At 49.6% G+C, this 23,509-nt stretch overlaps 2 protein-coding genes across 3 annotated transcripts in view; both read left to right on the top strand.

Moving 5' to 3' along the window:
* The window catches only part of ACLY (ATP citrate lyase), a 150,891-nt gene extending 131,829 nt beyond the window's left edge, over window positions 1-19,062 (top strand). For both annotated transcript variants that reach the window (XR_009556255.1, XR_009556254.1), the window contains one exon: window positions 19,052-19,062. The gene's annotated coding sequence lies outside the window, so the exon portion shown is untranslated. The remainder of the gene's footprint in view (window positions 1-19,051) is intronic.
* NT5C3B (5'-nucleotidase, cytosolic IIIB) lies at window positions 131-21,991 on the top strand. Its single transcript, XM_060256664.1, has 8 exons — window positions 131-253; window positions 3,117-3,186; window positions 8,240-8,286; window positions 11,820-11,905; window positions 15,169-15,258; window positions 16,522-16,684; window positions 18,549-18,749; window positions 20,487-21,991. The coding sequence occupies exons 1-8, from the start codon at window positions 137-139 to the stop codon at window positions 20,595-20,597; spliced, it is 885 nt and encodes a 294-aa protein (XP_060112647.1). The 5' UTR covers window positions 131-136; the 3' UTR covers window positions 20,598-21,991.
* Window positions 21,992-23,509: the final 1,518 nt, after the last annotated feature.

Genomic DNA, 23,509 nt, shown 5'->3' with positions numbered 1-23,509 from the left:
TATAAATCCAATATCTTCTTCTTCTACTTGCGCCGGAAAGCTTCTACCTTGAGTTAAACTTTGTTGATTTTAAAAGTGCCCCTGGACTCAAACTTTGTTCCGCTTCTTCTGGCTAACACTGAATCACCCTTCTTATATGTCCCTCTCCCCTCAGGTGCCTGAGCTGGAGAAAGCCACTGTCCGGATGAAAGATGCCGAACACGTGAAAAAGGTTCTCTCAAGGCTCAGAAAAGGGGGAGCCAACCAACTTCAGGTGAACGTACATTCTTGCGTCTTTATGCATTCCCGTGTCAGTCAGTTTTTTTAGTTTGCTTTCTATAAATAGATGTTAGCATCACAGAAGGGCAGGGTGGAATGATGTCTTTCCTGTAGGCCGGAGGCAAATTTTGACGCACTCTGGCTGCCTATATTAGGGATCATCACCAGATCATAGGAAGGTGTGGAGTCTGCAGTCTGGCCTGCTTGACCATTTAGAACGGGGGTGGCCAAACTTGCTTAATGTAAAAGCCACACACAATAAATGTCAGATGTTTGAGAGCTGCAAGACATGAACATCAGATGTTTGAGAGAAGGAAGGAAGGGAAATAGATGAGGGGGAGAGAGAAGTGGAAAGAAAGCAACTTCAAATGCATTCTCCAAACTACCAGGCTGGCCCAACTTGGAGAAGTGATTTAAAGGGACGAATGCCTTCTCCAAGCTGGCCAATGGGGAGGTGGTGGCTTCGAGAGTCACACAATATGTGTGAAAGAGCCACATGTGGCTCCCGAGCCACAGTTTGGCCACCCCTGGTTTAGAACTCGGCACAAATGGATTTCTCTTGGTTGCTGAACTCAACCCCTGGTCCCCAGTTCAGTCTGTCTTCCTGTCCCTCTCCACCAGAGCTTTCTTTGTATCAGGAACTCCTTTGTGTTTCAGGCCACACACCTCTTATGCAGCCAATCCTCCTGGAGCTTACAGGGCTCTTCATACAGGGCCTGCTGTAAGCTCCAGAAGGATTGGCTACATAAGAGGTAGTGGCCTAAAAGGGAGTGGCCTAAAATGCAAAGGAGCCCCTGCTAGAATTCCAAGCTCTTGGAGGATTGGCTACATCAGGGGGGTGTGGCCTGATAGGCAAAGGAGGCCCTGCTAGAATTCCTTACAGGGCTCTTCATACAGGGCCTGCTGTAAGCTCCAGAAGGATTGGCTACATCAGGGGGAGTGGCCTAAAATGCAAAGGAGCCCCTGCTAGAATTCCAAGCTCTTGGAGGATTGGCTACATCAGTGGGGTGTGGCCTAATATGCAAAGGAGGTCCTGCTAGAATTCCTTACAGGGCTCTTCATACAGGGCCTGCTGTAAGCTCCAGAAGGATTGGCTACATCAGGGGGAGTGGCCTAAAATGCAAAGGATTCCTGCTACAAAAGAAGCCCGGGGTGGGGGGAGTGACATTGGTGCAGCAGACAATGATGGGTGAACAGAGCTTGGATCTAGTTGGTACCAGGGTGTGAGATGAGGTGGGAGCTGCCTGCTGACCCTCAAGAGAGCCAAGATAGATCATAGAACTCTAGAGTTGGGAGGCGCCTCTGGGGTCATCTAGTCCAACCCCATGATGCACAGAATAAATAAAATACACGGGCACCAAACCTCCCAATCAAGTCAGGAAGCTGCCCGATCCCTCTTTCTCTCTTTCAGCTAATTTCTTCTCTCTTTTTAAAAAAATACTGATTATTTATGACCGCTTTTCTTATTAATAGAAATCATTGCTATTAATAGAAATGACTGGCACATACGGAAATACATGGCTAAGATAGCGATTCAGTGATAAACAGAGAGCAAGTAATAAGATTAACAACCTCTGTTACACGGATGGGCATAATTCGATTGGCGAGCAATTATGCGGGAATGTCAATTTTTGAACAAATAAATTATTTAAAGTATTTAAAGTTTGACTACAATAAATCATTCTCAAATCTTGGGTAGATTTGCTATGCCATTTTCCAATGAATTCAACATCTGGGAAGTTAGCTGTGTAAGGTGGACTATCAGGTTTTTACCATTAAAGCCCTATATGGTCAAGGACTTGCCTACCGTCTCTCCCCATATGTTCCCCAGAGGGTACTTAGATCTGGAACGCAAAGCTTACTATCGCTCCCCAGGCCGAGGGAGGCAAGACTGAAAACAACCAGAGAAAGAGCCTTCTAAATCCCTGCCCCCCCCCCACATTGGTGGAACCAACTGCCTGAGGAGGCCAGAGCCTTCTCGATTGCCACCCCTCTCTGGCGGAACCAACTGCCCGAGGAGGCCAGAGCCTTCTCGATTGCCACCCCTCTCTGGCGGAACCAGCTGCCCGAGGAGGCCAGAGCCTTCTCGATTGCCACCCCTCTCTGGCGGAACCAACTGCCCGAGGAGGCCAGAGCCTTCTCGATTGCCACCCCTCTCTGGCGGAACCAGCTGCCCGAGGAGGCCAGAGCCTTCTCGATTGCCACCCCTCTCTGGCGGAACCAGCTGCCCGAGGAGGCCAGAGCCTTCTCGATTGCCACCCCTCTCTGGCGGAACCAGCTGCCCGAGGAGGCCAGAGCCTTCTCGATTGCCACCCCTCTCTGGCGGAACCAACTGCCCGAGGAGGCCAGAGCCTTCTCGATTGCCACCCCTCTCTGGCGGAACCAACTGCCCGAGGAGGCCAGGGCCTTCTCGATTGCCACCCCTCTCTGGCGGAACCAACTGCCTGAGGAGGCCAGAGCCTTGTGGGACCTTGCCGAGTTACGCAAGACCTGCAAGACAATATTATTTCAACTAACCTTTAACTGAAACTGCTGAGATATTAGATCTAAATGGATGTTTAAGAACACTGAATACCATCTGCAACTAAATGAAAATTACCGGCAAATTGTTTAAATTGTTTTCACTGTTTCAATTTAATGTTTAACTTAATTTTTTTATTGTGACTTTATTGTGTGTTGTGAGCCTCCCTGAGTCCGCTTCAGCGGGGAGGGCGGGATATAAATCGAATAAACTAAACTGAACTATCAGGAATTTTGAGCAGAAGAGTGAGTTTGTCCAGGATCAAAAGATCCCAAATCTTTAAGACACCGTTTTTTAAATGGTAGGTCCTTTTTGTTTTCTTCCAAAATGCCTCCAGGTCATTTCTGATTTTGACATGACTCTAACTCGGTTTGGGTTCAACGGACAGCGCTGCCCCACCTCTCACAGTGAGTCTGCATTCCAGTTTCTGCTTCTTCCCGGTTCCCAGCTGGACTCCTTTCCCTTCTTTGGAAACACCTTCTCCTCCGCTGATCTTCATTTCTCTCCCATTTCCCTCCTATACACTAACCAGGTTTCGTGTCAGCAACTCCCTCTTGTAACTATTGCCAGGGCTTTTGGGGGGGACAGGAATACACAGGAACGCAGTTCTGGCTGGCTTGGCGTCAGGGTGTGTGGCCTAATATGCAAATGAATTTTTGCTGGGCTTTTTCTACAGAAAAGCCCTATGTGAAACAATGGTGCCATCAGGGGGGTGTGGCCTAATATGCACATGAGTTCCTGCTGGGCTTTTTCTACAGAAAAGCCCCATGTGAAACAATGGTGCCATCAGGGGGTGTGGCCTAATATGCAAATGAGTTCCTGCTGGGCTTTTTCTACAGAAAAGCCCCATGTGTAACAATGGTGCCATCAGGGGGTGTGGCCTAATATGCAAATGAGTTCCTGCTGGGCTTCCTCTACAGAAAAGCCCCATGTGTAACAATGGTGCCATCAGGGGGTGTGGCCTAATATGCACATGAGTTCCTGCTGGGCTTTTTTCTACCAAAAAAGCCCTGACTATTACTGTTGTTTTTGGGTAGAACAAAGTCTGAGTTCAGTGGCACCTGTAAGACCAACAAAGTTTAATTCAAGCTATCAGCTTTCATGTGTAAGCGCACTTCAGATGTCTGAAGAAATGTGCTTGCATGCAAAAGCTGATACTTTGAATTAAACTGTGTTGGCATTAAAGAAGATGATGATGATATTAGATTTATATCCTCTCCTATACTCTGAATCTCAGAGTCTCAGAGCGGTCACAATCTCCTTTACCTCCCCCCCACACACACACACACAACAGACACCCTGTGCGGTGGGTGGAGCTGAGAGGGCTCTCACAGCAGTTGCCTTTTCAAGGACAACTCCTATGAAAGCTATGACTGACTCAAGGCCATTCCAGCAACTGCAAGTGGCAGAGTGGGGAATCAGACCCGGTTCTCCCAGATAAGAGTCCAGTGCACTTAACCATTACACCCAACTGGCTATCTAAAGGGGCCACTGGATTCAAACTTTGTTCAGTTATTTTTGTGTGTGCTTCTTTCACGACTTCTTGCCCGTCACCCAAGCATTTGTGTTTCTTCTAAAGAGCTGCTCTGGAACTGTGATTAAGAAGAGGAGCTAAAACCCACATGTCCCTGTGAGATCAGTAGAAAGCTTCTTCATGATGACTGTGCTCCATAAAAACATAACAGTAGCCGGACTGGTTCAGCCCTCTGGTCCATCTAAGATCTGTGGCATCTCAGCAACCTCTGTTGGCAACAGCAGGCTGGACTAGATGAATCACTGGTCTGATTGAGCCTGGCTACTCTTGTGTCCTTAACTCAGCATCTCACAGGCTTAAGTGTGGTTAAGTGTGCGGACTCTTATCTGGGAGAACCAGGTTTGATTCCCCACTCCTCCACTTGCACCTGCTGGAATGGCCTTGGGTCAGCCATAGCTCTGGCAGAAGTTGTCCTTGAAAGGGCAGCTGCTGTGAGAACCCTCTCAGCTCCACCCACTTCATAGGATGTCTGTTGTGGGGGGAGAAGATATAGGAGATTGTAAGCCGCTCTGAGTCTCTGATTCAGAGAGAAGGGCGGGGTATAAATCTGTCCCCACCTCACAGGGTGTCTGTTGTGAGGGGAGAAGATACAGGAGATTGTAAACCGCTTTGAGTGATTCAGACAGAAGGGCGGGGTATAAATCTGCAGTCTTCTTCTTCTTGCCGCCTTCTCCTTCTTGCCTCCCTTTCTGAATGCTCCCCAGCTGCTAAGAATTAGAGACGTTCTGGCTCTGCTCCCAAAGATCCAGGTCAGCTCTCATGTTTCATTGCCAGCAATATACCTGCCCTCTGTAACTTAGTCTACCACCATCCCTTAGAATAAATCTAAGCCAGTGGCCCCCAATATAGTCATGGCTGTGTGTTCCGCAAGTCAACTATCCGTTGACTTCCTTTTGCTTGCCTTTAGTGTCCTGCCAGCGTCTTTCACAGGGTGACCTCTGAGTGCCAGCCTTCCAGAAGAGGGAGTGAAGTTTCTCTGCCCCTACTTTCCCCTCCCTCCTGCATAATTTTACTGGCCTCTGTCCTGTCACCCTTCAGGCTCCTTCTTTGTCTAAGGGGAAAAGCCCCAGGTGCTTCGCTTTGTAGGGCAAGTGCTCTGACCCCATAAATCATTTCGGTTGATGGTTTCTGGGCCTTTCCCAGCTCTTTAAGAGATGCAGCAACCAGGACCGTATGTTGTACTCCCAGTCAGTCTGTGCCAGGAACTTGTATAAAGGCATTATTATGCCGGCAGTTTTATGATGATAATTCTGATACTGGATTTATATCCCGCCCTATACTCTGAATCTCAGAGCCTCAGAGTAGTCACAATCTCCTTTACCTCCCCCCCCCCCACAACAGACACCCTGTGAGGTGGGTGGGGCTGAGAGAGCTCTTGCAACAGCTGCCCTTTCAAGGACAACTCCTATGATAGCTAAGGTTGACCCCAGGCCATTCCAGCAGCTGCAAGTGGAGGAGTGGGGAATCCAACCCGGTTCTCCCCGATAAGAGAGCTATGGCTGACCCAAGGCCATTCCAGCAGCTGCAAGCGGAGGAGTGGGGAATCAAACCCGGTTCTCCCAGATAAGAGAGCTATACCTGACCCAAGGCCATTCCAGCAGGTGCAAGTGGAGGAGTGGGGAATCAAACCCGGTTCTCCCAGATAAGGGAGCTCTGGCTGACCCAAGGCCATTCCAGCAGGTGCAAGTGGAGGAGTGGGGAATCAAACCCGGTTCTCCCAGATAAGAGAGCTCTGGCTGACCCAAGGCCATTCTAGCAGGTGCAAGTGGAGGAGTGGGGAATCAAACTCGGTTCTCCCAGATAAGAGAGCTCTGGCTGACCCAAGGCCATTCCAGCAGCTGCAAGTGGAGGAGTGGGGAATCCAACCCGGTTCTCCCCGATAAGAGAGCTATGGCTGACCCAAGGCCATTCCAGCAGCTGCAAGTGGAGGAGTGGGGAATCAAACCCGGTTCTCCCAGATAAGAGAGCTATGGCTGACCCAAGGCCATTCCAGCAGGTGCAAGTGGAGGAGTGGGGAATCCAACCCGGTTCTCCCCGATAAGAGAGCTATGGCTGACCCAAGGCCATTCCAGCAGCTGCAAGCGGAGGAGTGGGGAATCAAACCCGGTTCTCCCAGATAAGAGAGCTATGGCTGACCCAAGGCCATTCCAGCAGGTGCAAGTGGAGGAGTGGGGAATCAAACCCGGTTCTCCCAGATAAGGGAGCTCTGGCTGACCCAAGGCCATTCCAGCAGGTGCAAGTGGAGGAGTGGGGAATCAAACCCGGTTCTCCCAGATAAGAGAGCTCTGGCTGACCCAAGGCCATTCTAGCAGGTGCAAGTGGAGGAGTGGGGAATCAAACTCGGTTCTCCCAGATAAGAGAGCTCTGGCTGACCCAAGGCCATTCCAGCAGCTGCAAGTGGAGGAGTGGGGAATCCAACCCGGTTCTCCCCGATAAGAGAGCTATGGCTGACCCAAGGCCATTCCAGCAGCTGCAAGTGGAGGAGTGGGGAATCAAACCCAGTTCTCCCAGATAAGAGAGCTATGGCTGACCCAAGGCCATTCCAGCAGGTGCAAGTGGAGGAGTGGGGAATCAAACCCGGTTCTCCCAGATAAGAGAGCTATGGCTGACCCAAGGCCATTCCAGCAGGTGCAAGTGGAGGAGTGGGGAATCAAACCCGGTTCTCCCATATAAGAGAGCTATGGCTGACCCAAGGCCATTCCAGCAGGTGCAAGTGGAGGAGTGGGGAATCAAACCCGGTTCTCCCAGATAAGAGAGCTATGGCTGACCCAAGGCCATTCCAGCAGGTGCAAGTGGAGGAGTGGGGAATCCAACCCGGTTCTCCCAGATCAGAGAGCTCTGGCTGACCCAAGGCCATGCCAGCAGGTGCAAGTGGAGGAGTGAGGAATCAAACCCGGTTCTCCTAGATAAGAGAGCTCTGGCTGACCCAAGGCCATTCTAGCAGGTGCAAGTGGAGGAGTGGGGAATCAAACTCGGTTCTCCCAGATAAGAGAGCTCTGGCTGACCCAAGGCCATTCCAGCAGGTGCAAGTGGAGGAGTGGGGAATCAAACCCGGTTCTCCCAGATAAGAGAGCTCTGGCTGACCCAAGGCCATTCCAGCAGGTGCAAGTGGAGGAGTGGGGAATCAAACTTGGTTCCCCCAGAGAAGAGTTCACGCACTTAATTACTACACCAAACTGGCTCTTTAATGGGGGGGGGGGGAGGCTGTGTTATTACAGCACCACTGTCAGCATTAAGCAAATGGTGTGTGTCAGAAGCAGCCTGGCAGTGGAAATCTTTGGAAATGACTCTGGCTGCTGCAGAAAGATGGGCATACCCATGGAGGAGGTGCTCCTTCCTGAGGTCTGTTTGGTGTAGTGGTTAAGTGCTCAGACTCTTACCTGGGAGAACCAGGTTTCATTCCCCACTCCTCCACTTGCAGCTGCTGGAATGGCCTTGGATCATCCATAGCTCTTGCAGAGTTGTCCTTGAAAGGTTAGCTTCTGGGAGAGCTCTCTCAGCCTCACCTATAGTTGTCCTTGAAAGGGCAGCTTCTGGGAGAGCTCTCTCAGCTCCGCTCACCTCACATGGTGTTTGTTGTGGGGAAGGAAGGTAAAGGAGATTATGAGCCCCTCTGAGATTCAGAGTATAGGGCGGGGTATAAATTCTTCTTTTTCTTTGTATCCGTTAGGCAACAGACAGAAGTCTATCCTGTGCCCCACCCTGATTTTAATTTGCCCTAAGCTCAGTAGCCTGTGTTATTTTATTCTTTAAAAAAAAAATTATGTTCTGTTCCAAAATACCATGTTTGGGGCTTGCACAGAATCACACTGTCCCCCTTGGAAATTCCATGCACTTCCAAAGAATGTCTAAACTAGAAATTGTCCTCTCGGGGGATGGGAATGAGTTGGACTCCAAAATGAAATTTTGGTTTTTTAACTCCCCAGATATTATAGATAACAGCCGGGTCATCAGTGAAGAAGGCAAGAAAAAGGTAGGTGTTTCTATTCTATCTTGGGTTTTATATACCTATATATTGAATACATCAAGCGGTCAGCTTCCCCTCCCCACTGTTGCAAAGAGCCCTGCGGATTGTAGTTTTGTGAAGAGACACACCCTTCACAAAGAAGGGACACAGGATACTGCCTGTAAAGTGGGTGGGTGCGTTACATGAACCAAAAGATGAACCCATGAAGCTGCCTTATACTGAATCAAACTCAGGACTTTTGTTATAGCAGGAGCTCCTTTGAATATCAGGCCACACACCCCTGATGTAGCCAATCCTCCAAGAGTTTACAGGGCTCTTCGTACAGGGCCTATTGTAAGCTCCAGGAGGATTGGCTACATCAGGAGTGTGTGCAGTGCCGGCCCTAGGGCGCATGGTGCCCCAGGCAGGCTCCTTGCCTAGCGCCCCCCCCACACCGCCTCACACCCTCCCTCTGCTGCACCGCACTCCGTTACGCGCACCCCCTCCCCCCTGAAGCTCACCACGACGAGGCTGGGCCCTACCAGCTTCGTGGCAGCCGCTAGGGTTGCCAAGTCCAATTCAAGAAATATCTGGGGACTTTGGGGGTGGAGCCAGGAGACATTGGGGGCGGAGCCAGGAACAAGGGTGTGACAAGCATAATTGAACTCCAAAGGGAGTTCTGGCCATCACATTTCAAGGGACTGAACACTTTTTAAATGCCTTCCTTCCATTGGAAATGATGAAGGATAGGGGCACCTTCTTTTGGGGCACATAGAATTGGCCCCCCGTGTCCAATCTTTTTGAAACTTGGAGGGTATTTTGGGGAGAGGCACCAGATGCTACGCTGCAAATTTGGGGCCTCTACCTCAAAAGACAGCTCCCCCCAGAGCCCGAGATACCAGCGGATCCATTCTCCATTATTTCCTATGGGAATACATCTCCATAGGGAATAATAAAGTTCCCAGCAGATATTTCCCTTCCTCCCCTCCCCCCGCTTTCTGATGACCCTGAAGCGGGGGGAGGGCCTCCAAACCGGGGGATCCCCTGCCCCCACCTGGGGATTGGCAACCCTAGCAGCCGCACGTTTTTTGAAGCCAGCGCTGGAGGAGACTTCTCCCCCCTCCTTTCTGGAACCGGAAGTGGGGGAGCGAAGCCTCCTTCAGCAGTGGTTTCAAAAAACGTGCGGCTGCCTCGAAGCTGGGTAGGGCCCAGCCTCGTCGCAGCAAGCTTCGGAGGGGAGGGGGGCAGGGCAGTGCGGCAGAAGGGTGGGAGTTGGCAATGGCGGTGGTGGCGGGGGGAGAGAGGCAAACTTGGCGGTTATCTTGGGCACTGAGGGGGGATCCCAATTCAACGCCCACTCTCAGCGCCCTAGGCAACTGCCTAGTTTGCTTAGTGGGTGAGCCGGACGTGGGTGTGTGGCCTAATAGGCAAAGGAGTTCCTGCTACAAAAAAGCCCCGATCAGACCCTTGGTTCAGTCTTGTCTGCTCAGACAGGCAGCAGCTCTCCAGGGTCTCGGGCAAAGGTCATTCGCATCACTTGCTATCTGGTACTTTTTAACTGCAAACACCCGGGATTGAACCTGGGATCTTTTGCGTGCCGAGCAGCTCCTTTACCACTGAGCCACAATGGAGAGAAAGCGCTAAAGATGATTTAATAAATAAATAAAAAAATTTCATGCCCTTACGAAAATTACAATCCCAGAGTTCCTGGAAGGCAGGCACACCAGTTTCAAACTAGGTCTAAAATGTGCTCGCTAGTAAACAGCTGAGTGGAGGAAAGGACTGTCGAAGTGAGTGAGGAAAAGTGGAATATGTGTCACTTTGGTCTTTGGGGAAAATAGTAAGAACACTGCCAGCCTTAGCATTAGAGAGGTCCATTGCTGGTGAAATTGAGGCAAAGTTTCACAATGCAGAACTTTTCCTTCCGCTTTCTGTGAACCCCCCCTTGCAGGCACAAGTGCTTTACAGTTGTCCCCGTCCCCCATCCCCACATACTGGTTAGTGGAGACAATAGTGCAAGGTTCCTCAACATGAGTGCCACGGTGCCAACTAACACAATTTCTGGTGCCCGCCAAGCATTTTTAGGCAGTGGTCGTGGCCAGGTGGGGCGTTTGTCTAGCCTGGGTTCTGATTGGTTTCTGGAAATTTGCTGTGCTGTGCAGGTTTTCTAAAAATGTTTCTTCGGCAACAGCTGCCATCAGAGCATAAGAATCTGCACTGAAGGGCAGCCATTTTGGGGCAGCCATTTTGTGACTGTTGGGGCAGTCATTTTGTGACTGAAGGTATGTTGGGGCATTATGTTGGGGCAGCCATTTTGTGACTGAAGGTATGTTGGGGCAGCCATTTTGTGGCTGGTTCTGGTTCGTGTGGCAGCCATTTTGTGGCTGGTTCTGGTTCCTGTGGCACCCATTTTGTGGCTGGTTCTGGTTCCTGTGGCAGCCATTTTGTGGCTGGTTTTGGTTCCTGTGGCAGCCATTTTGTGGATGAATTAGGGTTGTTGTCAACTCCCAGGTCCCAGCAGGGATTCCCCGGCTTTGGAAACTCCTCTCCACTGTAGGTGAGGATGGCTGGCGGGGGAAACCCCTCCCCTGGAACGCCCTCCAAATTTCTGGCAAGAGGACCTGGCAACACTAGGCTGTGCCCACCACATTGTGTAGGGTTGCCGGGTCCAATTCAAGAAATATTTGGAGACTTTGGGGGTGGAGCCAGGAGCAAGGTTGGGACAAGCATACTTGAACTCCAAAGGGAGTTCTGGCCATCACATTTAAAGGGACCGCACACCTTTTAAATGTCGTTCCTCCATTGGAAATCATGAGTGCCACGGTGCCCACTAACACAATTTCTGGTGCCCACCAAGCATTTTTTAGACAGTGGGTGTGGCCAGGTTTGTCTAGCCTAGGTTCTGATTGGTTGCTGGAAATTTGATTTGCTGTGCATTGCTTCATTGCTTCAGCAATAGCTGCCATCACATCATAAGAATCCGCGCTATGTGACTGAAGGTATGTTTGGGCAGCCGTTTTGTGGCTGCTTCTGGTTCTAGGGGCATCTTCTTTGGGGGCTCATAGAATTAGACCCCCTGGTCCATTCTTTTTGAAACTTGGAGGGTGTGTTTTGAGGAGAGGCATCGGATGCTATGCTGCAAATTAGGTGCTTCTACCTCAAAAAACAGCCCCCTCCAGAGCCCCAGATACTCACAGTTCAATTCTCCATTAAACCCTATGAGAATCAGTCTCCATAAGGAATAATGGAGCGTCCAGCAGACATTCCCCCCCCCCCGCTTTCTGATGATCCTGAAATGGGGGGAGGGCCTCCAAACCAGGGGATCCCCTGCCCCCACCTGGGGATTGGCACCCTTAACATTGTGTCAGAATTCAAAATGTGCCCACAGGCCCATAAATGATGGGAGCACTCTATACTAGCAGGATAGCTTGAGCCAGAAACCCATAAGGATGGAAGCAGCCGGCTGGTCCAATCCTCTCTGTGAAAGTGTGCAGCCTTTTTTCTTCTTATTGAAGCTGGATTCCCCCTTTGCTTTTTGTTTGTCCTGGCAAATATTCCAGCTAAAAGATCTGCTCCACTATTACTATCCGATTGAAATCGACCCCTACCGGACTGTGGAGGATAAGCTGCCCCACATGGTAGAATGGTGAGTATTTATGTTCGAGGAGGTGACTCCGTTTATTGGGAAGGAGGGGAGGGAGTCTTTTCCATTACAGGAACTCTGTGACTACCGGGGGCTGGAGGAGGATTGGAGCACACTAGAACTGGTCTGATCTCAGTGAGTGTGCCACTAAAGCGGGGGTGTCGAACATGCAGCCCAGGGGCCAAATCAGGCCCCCAGAGAGCTCCTATCAGGCCCCCGGGCAACTGGCTGTCATTTGCTTCCTTCTCCCTCTCTCTTGCTTCCTTCTGCATCACAGCTTGCTTTGCAGGGCTTGCTCAATCACACAGGAGCTACAGAGCAAAGCCTCTGTTTTCTCCATTGGCAGAGGCTCCTCCCTTGGAGAAGAAGAGAGGGAGGAATAGCTTGTTTTTCCAGGCTCTCTCAATTGCGCAGCAGAGCTACCGAGCCAAGCCTCTCTTCTTTCTATTGGCTGAGGCTCCTCCCCCTCCTGGGGAAAGAAGGAAAGAGCCAGAGCTTCCTTTGCCTAGTTCCCTGGATCCCATGGGAGAAATACAAAGAAAGCACCTTTAAGACCAACGAATGCCAACCTTTTAAGCATGCTTTAAGGTTGTTGTTTTTTTTAAAAAAAAAATTTTGTCAGTGTCCTTTATAAAGTTATATTTCTGCTCCCTAGTCTTAAATAGGTACACACATGGCCCGGCCCAACCTGACATGGCCTGGCCCAACAAGGTCTCATTTATATCAGATCTGGCCCTTGTAACAAATGAGTTCAGCGCCCCTGCACTAAAGGGTCAGCTATCACGGATTGAGGATTGCTGGGTGCACAGTTGAGACGTCAGCCAAATCTTTCCCAAACTCTGTGCCAAAGCACTCTAGCACTCTGCACAAAAAATGCTGGCAGGAGAACCTCTTGTGAGTCCAAAAGACCAGCCAGGCAGCACCCTAGCTGTTGTATCTCTGACTGAAAAACTGCTCTGGCCTTGTCTTCTTCCGGCCAACCTCCACTGTGAGTAATTAGGGGTGTATTTCTGTATTGGGTGAGATTGGAGTGTTCACATTTCCAAGATTCAGTGGAATTGTCTGTCGTGAGATTCAGTGGAATTGTCTGTTGTGAGAGGAGGATGCCCATAACAGGAACTCATTCAGGAGCACATCGGTGAGCTTCCCTGAAAGTGGCTGATTTGAAAGTATGTTCTTTCAGGTTTGAGAGTGAAGCGTGACTCAGAGCCAAAGTATATTTCTGGTAGTCAAGGTTTCAGCTGCCTTGACTGGGGAGGGAGGAAACTGCTGAAGTTACGCAACTGCGTTTGTACAGTCAGTCCAGCATGTCAGAGACCTTTGGACAGACGCCTGGGAGGTGGAACATGAATGTGTACAAAAGATCCAGCAAATATTTATTGTCCTGGGATGACCGCTTTTTAATATCTGAGAGCCCGTGTGGGTACCCTTAGTGTGCTGGAAGGCTTTCTCTAGCCGAAGCTAGAAAGGAGGGAAAGGAAAAGAGCTTGTCATAGACTGGTTACAATTTTACCTGAAGCTGGAAAACACCAATTAAAGGAAACACGAGAAACCAGAGCTACGCTGTAATGACCATCACTGTATGAGCCACAATAACTACGAATTAATAAATACTTTTAAACCAACAGTGACTATATATATCTTTTTTGTCTATAACATTATACTACCCCAGTCAACATATACAGTACATACAAGGTTTCTTACAAAATTCAGAAAAGCTCCACACATTCCTTCCAATTGGCAGTTATTATAAAATACTCTCAGTTTTGGCACCAAAAATATTGTCCATTCTGTGGAGCAAATTGCCTCGACACAATGGGCAGTCGGTCCGGGCTCTTTTTCTAGCAGGAGCTCCTCTGCGTATTAGGCCACGCCCCCCTGATGTAGCCAATCCTCTGGGAGCTTATAGTAGGCCCTGTACTAAGAACCCTCTAAGCTCTTGGAGGATTGGCTACATCAGGGGGGCGTGGCCGAATATGCAAAGGAACCCCTGCTAGAATTCTATCTCTGGACCCTGTACTAAGAGCCCTGTAAGCTCTTGGGGAATTGGCTCTATCAGGGGTGTGTGGCCTAATATGCAAAGGAACCCCTGCTAGAATTCTATCTCTGGACCCTGTACTAAGAGCCCTGTAATCTCTTGGAGGATTGGCTCCATCAGGGGTGTGTGGCCTAATATGCAAAGGAACCCCTGCTAGAATTCTATCTCTGGACCCTGTACTAAGAGCCCTGTAAGCTCTTGGGGGATTGGCTACATCAGGGGTGTGTGGCCTAATATGCAAAGGAACCCCTGCTAGAATTCTATCTCTGGACCCTGTACTAAGAGCCCTGTAAGCTCTTGGAGGATTGGCTCCATCAGGGGTGTGTGGCCTAATATGCAAAGGAACCCCTGCTAGAATTCTATCTCTGGACCCTGTACTAAGAACCCTCTAAGCTCTTGGAGGATTGGCTACATCAGGGGGGCGTGGCCGAATATGCAGAGGAGCTCCTGCTAGAAAAAGAGCCCGGATCGACTGTCCATTGTGCTGGGGCAATTTACTCTGCGGAATGGACAATGTTTTTGGTGCCAAAACTGAGAATATTTTATAATAATTGCCAATTGAAAGGAACGTGTGGAGCTTTTGTGGATTTTGTAAGAAACCTTGTATATGCTGTAGGGATTGGGAAGCCTAGCCCCAACTGAAATGGGTTAGCTACTGAGGGGTTAAATAGTTTGCATACTTTGTCGATACATTTCCCTTTATTCCTTGGGTGAAGCAAGTTACATTTAGGAACATTATGTGATGAAAGAGTTCAAAAGTAAAGTATGCTTCTTATTCCATAATTTGCTTTGCAAACATAGTGAAATGTATTTATAAAGCAACATTTCATAATGTTATAGACAATATATATATATATAGTCACTGTTGGTTTAAAAGTATTTATTAATCTAGTTATTACGGCTCACACAGTGATTGTCATTACAGCATAGCTCTGGTTTCCCGTGTTTCCGTTAACTGGTGTTTTCCAGCTTCAGGTGAAATAGGAGCCAGCCTACGACAAACCTCTTTTCCTTTCCCTCAGAAAACCGCCGTGGTAAAACTGTCAGCTCTGTGCCTTTCGTCTGCCGCCTGACAAAAATCAAATATACATAATATCTTGATGCTGTTCTTTTTTAAATGACTGCATTATTGTGGGCTTTGTAGAAACTGATGTTTCTATGAACGAACACAAAACAAAACAATTTTTTATGTTCTTTTAACCTTGTGGCCGACGGGGATTTCTTCCAGGTGGACAAAGGCCCACAATCTCTTGTCTCAGCAGAAGATTCTGAAAAGCGACATCGCTCAGATGGTGAAAGAGTCGGACGTCATGCTCAGGTAGAACAGCAGAGGGGGCAAGCTGCTTTTTGTGAGGTTATTCTTTCTTGCCCTGTGGCGCAGAGTGGTAAAGGTGAAGTACTGCAGTCCTAAGCTCTGCTCACAACCGGAGTTCGATCCCCGCGGAAGCTGGGTTCAGGTAGCCAGCTCAAGGTTGACTCAGCCTTCCATCCTTTTGAAGTTGGTAAAACGAGTCCTCAACTTGCTGGGGGGAAAGTGTAGATGACTGGGGAAGGCAATAGCAAACCACCCCGTAAAAAGTCTGCCGTGAAAACATTGTGAAAGCAACGTCACCCCAGAGTCGGAAACAACTGGTGCTTGCACAGGGGACTGCCTTTACCTTTACTATTCTTTTTTTGCACAAATCCTTCTCAACTTATCCATTCTATGCTAAAAATACTCCACTCTACACCGAAAATAAATAACCAGTCCTGCTTATGCAAGTTTGCTTATTTTATGCAGAAATGCTTTCTATCGAATGCAGACATTTTAAATTTGTACAGAATTTGGTCAGCCTTGGCAAGCAGTGACGTGGGGCCAGGGGTAGGTTTGCCAATCCCCGGGTGGGGGCAGGGGATCCCCCGCTTTGGAGGCCCTCCTCCCACTTCAGGGTCATCAGAAAGTGGGGGGGGGGGAGGAAAATGTCTGTTGGGCACTCCTTTATTCCTTATGGAGACCAATTCCCACAGAGTATAATAGAGAATTGATCCATGGGTATCTGGGGCTCTTGGGGCAGGGGGGGCCTGTTTTTTGAGGTAGAGGTGCCGCATTTCCAGCATGGCATCCAAACCCTCTCCTCGAGACACACACCACCTTCTAGAGCAGGGGTAGCCAAACTCGCTTAATGTAAGAGCCACGCAGAATAAACATCAGATAAGTTTGAGAGCCGCAAGACATGAATGTTAGACGTTTGAGAGCCGCAAGACAGGGAGGGAGGGAAGGAAGGAAAGAGGGAGGGAAGGAAGGAGGGAGGGAGGGAAGGAAGGAAAATAGATGGGGAGAGGAATGAGTGGTGGAAAGAAAGCAACTTTAACTTTAAATGGATTTTCCAAGCCACTGGCTGGCTTGGCTTGGAGAAGAGATTTAAAGAGACAAATGCCTTCTTCAAGCTGGCGGACGGGGCAGTAGGAGCGTCAAGAGCCACACAATATGTGTGAAAGAGCCACATGTGGTTCCCGAGCCACAGTTTGGCCACCCCTGCTCTAGAGTCAGCCCTGGTGCGTTCCTGTCCAGCATTGCATTCCTTCTTTTCCTTTCTTTCAGAGATGGGGTCAGCGTTTTCTTCAATCAGCTGTACCAGAGCCGGGTTCCCCTGTTCATCTTCTCTGCCGGTGTGGGTGACGTGCTGGAGGAGATCATCCGCCAGGCGGGTGTGTTCCATCCCAACGTTCACGTGGTCTCCAACTACATGGACTTTGATGACCAAGTGAGTTGAGCCTGGCTCTTTGCCAGTCCTCCCTGGCAGCTCCTGGGGGGGCACTTTAAGAGAGATTGGCGGGGAGTTCTGACCCTCTCTTGTCCCCAGCAGCTCATCGGGCATTTAGGTGAAATGGTTTAGAGCATTGCTGGAAGTGGCAACTCTTCAAATCAGAGATGTTTTGTTGTTACTGTGGACAAGTCACAGCTGACTTACGGTGCCTCCATGAGGTTTTCAAGGCAAGAGATGTTCAGAGATGGTTTGCCCTTGCCTGCCCATGTGTAGTGATCCTGGACTTCCCTGGTGGTCTCCCATCCAGGACCATTTTTTGTAGCAGGAACTCCTTTGCATATTAAACTACACCCCTGATGTAGCCAATCCTCAACGAGATGACAGGGCTCTTCTTACAAACTGAGAGCCAGTTTGTTATATTGGTTAAGTGTGTGGACTCTTATCTGGGAGAACCGGGTTTGATTCCCCACTCCTCCACTTGCAGCTGCGAGAATGGCCTTGGGTTAGCCAGAGTTCTCCTAAGAGTTCTCCTTGAAAGGGCAGCTGCTGTAAGAGCCCTCTCAGCCCCACCCACCTCACAGGGTGTCTGTTGTGGGGGGAGAAGATATAGGAGATTGTGAGCCGCTCTGAGTCTCTGATTCAGACAGAAGGGCGGGGTATAAATCTGCCCCCATCTCACAGGGTGTCTGTTGTGAGGGGAGAAGATATAGGAGATTGTAAGCCACTCTGAGTCTCTGATTCAGAGAGAAGGACGGGGTATAAATCTGCCCCCACCTCACAGGGTGTCTGTTGTGGGGTGAGAAGATATAGGAGATTGTGAGCCACTCTGAGTCTCTGATTCAGAGAGAAGGACGGGGTATAAATCTGCCCCCACCTCACAGGGTGTCTGTTGTGAGGGGAGAAGATATAGGAGATTGTAAGCCGCTCTGAGTCTCTGATTCAGAGAGAAGGACGGGGTATAAATCTGCCCCCACCTCACAGGGTGTCTGTTGTGGGGGGAGAAGATATAGGAGATTGTGAGCCACTCTTAGTCTCTGATTCAGAGAGAAGGACGCGGTATAAATCTGCCCCCACCTCACAGGGTGTCTGTTGTGGGGGGAGAAGATATAGGAGATTGTGAGCCACTCTTAGTCTCTGATTCAGAGAGAAGGACGGGGTATAAATCTGCCCCCACCTCACAGGGTGTCTGTTGTGGGGGGAGAAGATATAGGCGATTGTGAGCCGCTCTGAGTCTCTGATTCAGAGAGAAGAGCGGGGTATAAATCTGCCCCCACTTCACAGGGTGTCTGTTGTGGGGGGAGAAGATATAGGCGATTGTGAGCCGCTCTGAGTCTCTGATTCAGAGAGAAGAGCGGGGTATAAATCTGCCCCCACTTCACAGGGTGTCTGTTGTGGGGGGAGAAGATATAGGAGATTGTAAGCGGCTCTGAGACTCTGATTCAGAGAGAAGGGCGGGGTATAAATCTGCAGTCGTCTTCTTCTTCTTGACGATCTCCAGTGTTTGGTGATGCAAGCAGATATAGTGAGCCAGCAGCAGAAATTCCTCTGCTTTGCTACTCGGTTCAATCTTGACAGTGATGAGTCTCTGTCGTGAGCAGCTTTTGTTTCTGCACTTACTAACCCATGGCACAGAAATAGATGTAATCAGGGGTGGAATTCTAGCAGGAGCTCCTTTGCATATTAGGCCACACACCCCTGCTGTAGCCAATCCTCCCAAGAGCTTCCAGGGCTCTTTTTTGTAAGCTCTTGCACGGTTGGCTACATTAGGGTGTCGTGGCCTAATATGCAAAGGAGCTCCTGCTGGAATTTCACTCCTGGAGGCAATCGTCCCCCAAGATTTTCCTCTGTCGCCCCTGCACAGGGAGTCCTGAGGGGTTTCAAAGAGCCCTTGATTCACACCTACAACAAGAACAACACCGTGTTGGAGAACACGGAGTATTTCCAGCAGCTCTGCTCGAGGACCAACATCTTACTTCTCGGGGACTCCATGGGTGACCTCAGCATGGGCGATGGGGTTGCTGACGTGGAGAATATCCTCCGAGTCGGCTTCCTGAATGACAAGGTGAGTTGACTGAAACAAGATTCCTGGGGCACCTTAGAGCAGAGGGCCCCAGCCTTTCTGAGCCTGCAGGCACCTTTTGAATTGGTTTATATTGTTAATTATAACCTAATGTATTTTAACTCAATGTATAATTCAATGAATTTTGTTGTGAGCCGCCCTGAGCCTGCTCCGGCGGGGAGGGCGGGATATAAATAAAATGTGTTGTTGTTGTTGAATTCTGACAAAATGTGTGTGTTTGTGGGGGGTGCAGCCACAAAATGGCTGCCAACAGGAAAAGGAAAGGTCCCCTGTGCAAGCACCAGTCGTTTCTGACCCTAGGGTGACGCTGCTTTCACGGCAGATTTTTTACGGGGTGGTTTGCCATTGCCTTCCCCAGTCCTCTACGCTTTCCCCTCAGCAAGCTGGGGACTCCTTTTACCGACCTCGGAAGGATGGAAGGCTGAGTCGACCTGGAGCCGGCTACCTGAACCAGCCTCCGCCAGGATCAAACTCAGTTCGTGAGCAGAGGGCTCCGACTGCAGTACTGCAGCTTGACCGCTCTGCGCCACGGGGCTGCCAATGGAGGCAGAGCCAAACACAAAATGGCCACTGCAGCTTACCTTCTTTCACACAGTGAGGATCCTTGTGCTGCAGGGGGGAGGAGGTGGGCAGCTGCTGCCAAAGCTGTTTTTTTAAACAAAAATTGTACAGCCCAACAAACCTCCAGTGACCAATCAGAAGCCTTGCTGAGCAAAAGCTCCATCTGGCTCTGCCCACGTTCTATAAACGCTGGATGAACACCAGGAAAGGTATTGGCAGCTCCTGTGGTATTGATGAGCACCATGCTGGGGACCCGCCTTAGAGCCTAACAGGGTAATTTCTTATAGCAGAAACTTTTGAGTCAGAGCCGTTTCCATCAGATTCAAGGAGAGAGTTGAAATTTCCTGGGCAGCCAGCCCGAATAGAAGACACCTTGATAAACCTGTCCAAGGATAACTGAGCTTCTCGTTATCCTGATAAGCTTCTAAGGAACGGCAGGATTCCACGGAACACTCCTCTCCAAGGGCCACAGCGGTTTATAGGAGTTAGCCAATGCAGTGAAGTTAGCCCAGTTTGGTGTAGTGGTTAAGTGTGCGGACTCTTATCTGGGAGAACCGGGTTTGATTCCCCACTCCTCCACTTGCACCTGCTGGAATGGCCTTGGGTCAGCCATAGTTATCACAGAGGTTGTCCTTGAAAGGGCAGCTTCTGGGAGAGCCCTCTCAGCCCCACTCACCTCACAGGATGTCTGTTGTGGGGGGCGGGGAAGGAAAGGAGATTGTGAGCCGCTCTGAGACTCTTCTGAGTGGAGGACAGGATATAAATCCAATATCTTCATCTACCTCACAGGATGTTTGTTGTGGGGGAGGAAGATAAAGGAGATTGTGAGCCGCTCTGAGACTCTTCGGAGTGGAGGGCGGGATATAAATCCAATATCTTCATCTACCTCACAGGGTGTCTGTTGTGGGGGGGGGAAGGTAAAGGAGATTGTGAGCCGCTCTGAGACTCTTCGGAGTGGAGGGTGGGATATAAATCCAACATCTTCATCTACCTCACAGGGTGTCTGTTGTGGGGGAGGAAGGGAAAGGAGATTGTGAGCCGCTCTGAGACTCTTCGGAGTGGAGGGCGGAATATAAATCCAATGTCGTCGTCGTCTTCAGGTTGAATGTGCTCTTTAAGACCTGCCTGGTAAGCTTTTCCTATTCTCCCTTTGTGCAGGTAGAGGAACGGCGAGAAAAGTACATTGAGGCCTACGATGTTGTGTTGGAGAAGGACGAGACGCTGGATGTGGTCAACGGCATTCTCCAGTTCATCGTGGCCAAAACCTGAATTTTGCAGCCCAAGGCCCTCCTAAAGACAACACTGCCTCTTGTGGAGGATAGATATGATGTGTACGTGTGTGTGTGTGTGAGTGAGAGAAAGAGAGTGGATCCCTAAGTTTGCTTCTCTCTCTTAATGTCTCACAGATCTACACCCTACTTTCAGAACTGTAGAATCAATGCTGGGGCAAGTGGAGGAATATCCTATTTCTTCAACCACTGTGCTCTCCATTAAAGTTGAATCCCAGTTTCGAGGCATTGAGCTGGGGCTGAAAGGTTTCCAGGCCAGGCCGGGATTCCCCCACCCCGGAGGTTCCCAACCATCCCCCGATATCGTCACAGTGACATCGCAACGTTGGGCGCTGGCCGCTCTAGGAGCTTCCAGGGAAACTCTATGGTTTTCCGAGATGCTCCAGCAATTTGGGAGGGGAAACTCTATGTACCATAGAGTTTTCCCTCCCAAACTGCTAGAGCGTCCAGGAAAACCATAGAGTTTTCCCAGAAGCTGCTAGAGCAGCTGGCACACAATGTCACCGGTGTAATGTCACTGCGAGTAACTTCATCATGCCATGCGCAAACAGTCCCCCGCTGGAGGCTGCAGGGGACTTGGCAACCCTATGTTGAGCAGTCGGGCATACCGCATTTCATTGTATTTATCTGTTCTCAGAAGGGAACCAGCCGCGTTTAAACTGCAGTTTGTACTAACGCTGGCTCTCTAGTAACCATTTTAGAGTTGAGCACTCAGTGATGCCCAGTTTGTGGTATGTCAGTTGTCTGGCCCGGTCCTTACGTACACAAAGCTAGGCTGTTTGCACGCCCATTCGATTTGCACTGTGGTCGGGCCCATGGTCGTGGTGTTATGCAGCCAATGAGCATTCAGTGCACTGAATTTAAAGCAAATTCTTACAAAAAGCCAATGCGTGTTTGCAGTCTGTTCTCCGCAGATAAGTGAATGCCATTGGGCTCCTCCGTAGCCACGTGACTCTCAGTGCGTGCATGTCTTTCTTGGCTTCCTCATCAGATCTCCGCTTCCATTCGATATTTTTTTCCTTGCATCATTTCAGTTACGCAGCAAAAATGGCCCACGACTTGGTCTGCTCTACAGAATTGTATCATACTACTACTCCCCTCTCTATTTTTGACCATATATTGCTCTTTAGCTTCCTAAATGCAATGGAAGACATTAAAAAAGGGAAATAACCCTGAGAAAAATCAATTTAAAGATTCATTCTCAGACTTTTATGGGATATCTTTTGCACAGTACTCTGGTTTCACAAAAGGGATTTGTTTTCCAAAGCAAATTTTAAAATACGTTTTTGGGAGGGTCTTGGAATCCAAACAAGTTAACCTGTTTTATTCTCAAGAAGGATAAAGACAATAAAAGACTTATTGTTTTGAAAAAAAGTTATCCATATTTCTTTGTTTGATAGGCTGTTTACTTTGTTTTGCTTCTAGCTTTAAAAAAGGTAACCCCTGTGCAAGCACCAGTCATTTCCGACTCTGGGGTGCTATCGCATCACGCCGTTTTCACGGCAGACTTTTTACGGGGTGGTTTTCCATTGCCTTCCCCAGTCATCTGCTCTTTCCCCCCAGAAAAGCTGGGTACTTAGCTAACCGACCTCGGAAGGATGGAAGGCTGAGTCAACCTCAAGCCGGCTACCTGAACCCAGCTTCTGCCAGAATAGAAATCAGGTCGTGAGCAGAGTTTGACTGCAGTACTGCAGCTTTACCACTCTGTGCCACGGGGCGCTATTTCTAGCTTCACATGAAGGCAGGGCTTTTTTTGAGCAGGAATGCAGTCCCAGCTGGCTTTGTCAGGGGGTGTGGCCTAATATGCAAATTAGATCTGGCTGGCCTTTTCTACAAAAGAACCCGTGTGAAACAATAGTGTTGTTAGGGGTGTGGCCTAATATGCAAAGAGTTCCTGGTGGGCTTTTTCTACAAAAAACCCTGCGTAAAGGCAATATTTTGGAGAGAGCCAGTTTGGTGTAGTGGTTAAGTGTGCGGACTCTTATCTGGGAGAACCGGGTTTGATTCCCCACTCCTCCACTTGCACCTGCTGGAATGGCCTTGGGTCAGCCATAGCTCTGGCAGAGGTTGTCCTTGAAAGGGCAGCTGCTGTGAGAGCCCTCTCCAGCCCCACCCACCTCACAGGGTGTCTGTGGTGGGGGAGGAAGGGAAAGGAGATTGTGAGCCGCTCTGAGACTCTTCGGAGTGGAGGGCGGGATATAAATCCAATATCTCCATCTACTTCACAGGGTGTCTGTTGTGGGGGGGGGAGGGAAAGGAGATTGTGAGCCGCACTGAGACTCTTGGGAGTGGAGGGCAGGATATAAATCCAATATCTTCATCTACCTCACAGGGTGTCTGTTGTGGGGGAGGAAGGTAAAGGAGATTGTGAGCCGCTCTGAGACTCTTCGGAGTGGAGGGCGGGATATAAATCCAGTATCTTCATCTACCTCACAGGGTGTCTGTTGTGGGGGGGGGGGAAGGGAAAGGAGATTGTGAGCCGCTCTGAGACTCTTCGGAGTGGAGGGCGGGATATAAATCCAATATCTTCATCTACCTCACAGGGTGTCTGTTGTGGGGGAGAAGGTGAAGGAGATTGTGAGCCGCTCTGAGACTCTTCGGAGTGGAGGGCGGGATATAAATCCAATATCTTCATCTACCTCACAGGGTGTCTGTTGTGGGGGAGGAAGGTGAAGGAGATTGTGAGCCGCTCTGAGACTCTTCGGAGTGGAGGGCGGGATATAAATCCAATATCTTCATCTACCTCACAGGGTGTCTGTTGTGGGGGAGGAAGGTGAAGGAGATTGTGAGCCGCTCTGAGACTCTTCGGAGTGGAGGGCGGGATATAAATCCAATATCTTCATCTACCTCACAGGGTGTCTGTTGTGGGGGGGGGGGAGGTAAAGGAGATTG

Source organism: Heteronotia binoei, chromosome 15 (genome assembly GCF_032191835.1).
Source record: "Heteronotia binoei isolate CCM8104 ecotype False Entrance Well chromosome 15, APGP_CSIRO_Hbin_v1, whole genome shotgun sequence".
In the NCBI taxonomy this organism is placed as follows: Eukaryota; Metazoa; Chordata; class Lepidosauria; order Squamata; family Gekkonidae; genus Heteronotia; species Heteronotia binoei.
The sequence above is the reverse complement of the archived record's forward strand: the minus strand, read 5'-3'. Positions and strand labels throughout refer to the sequence as shown.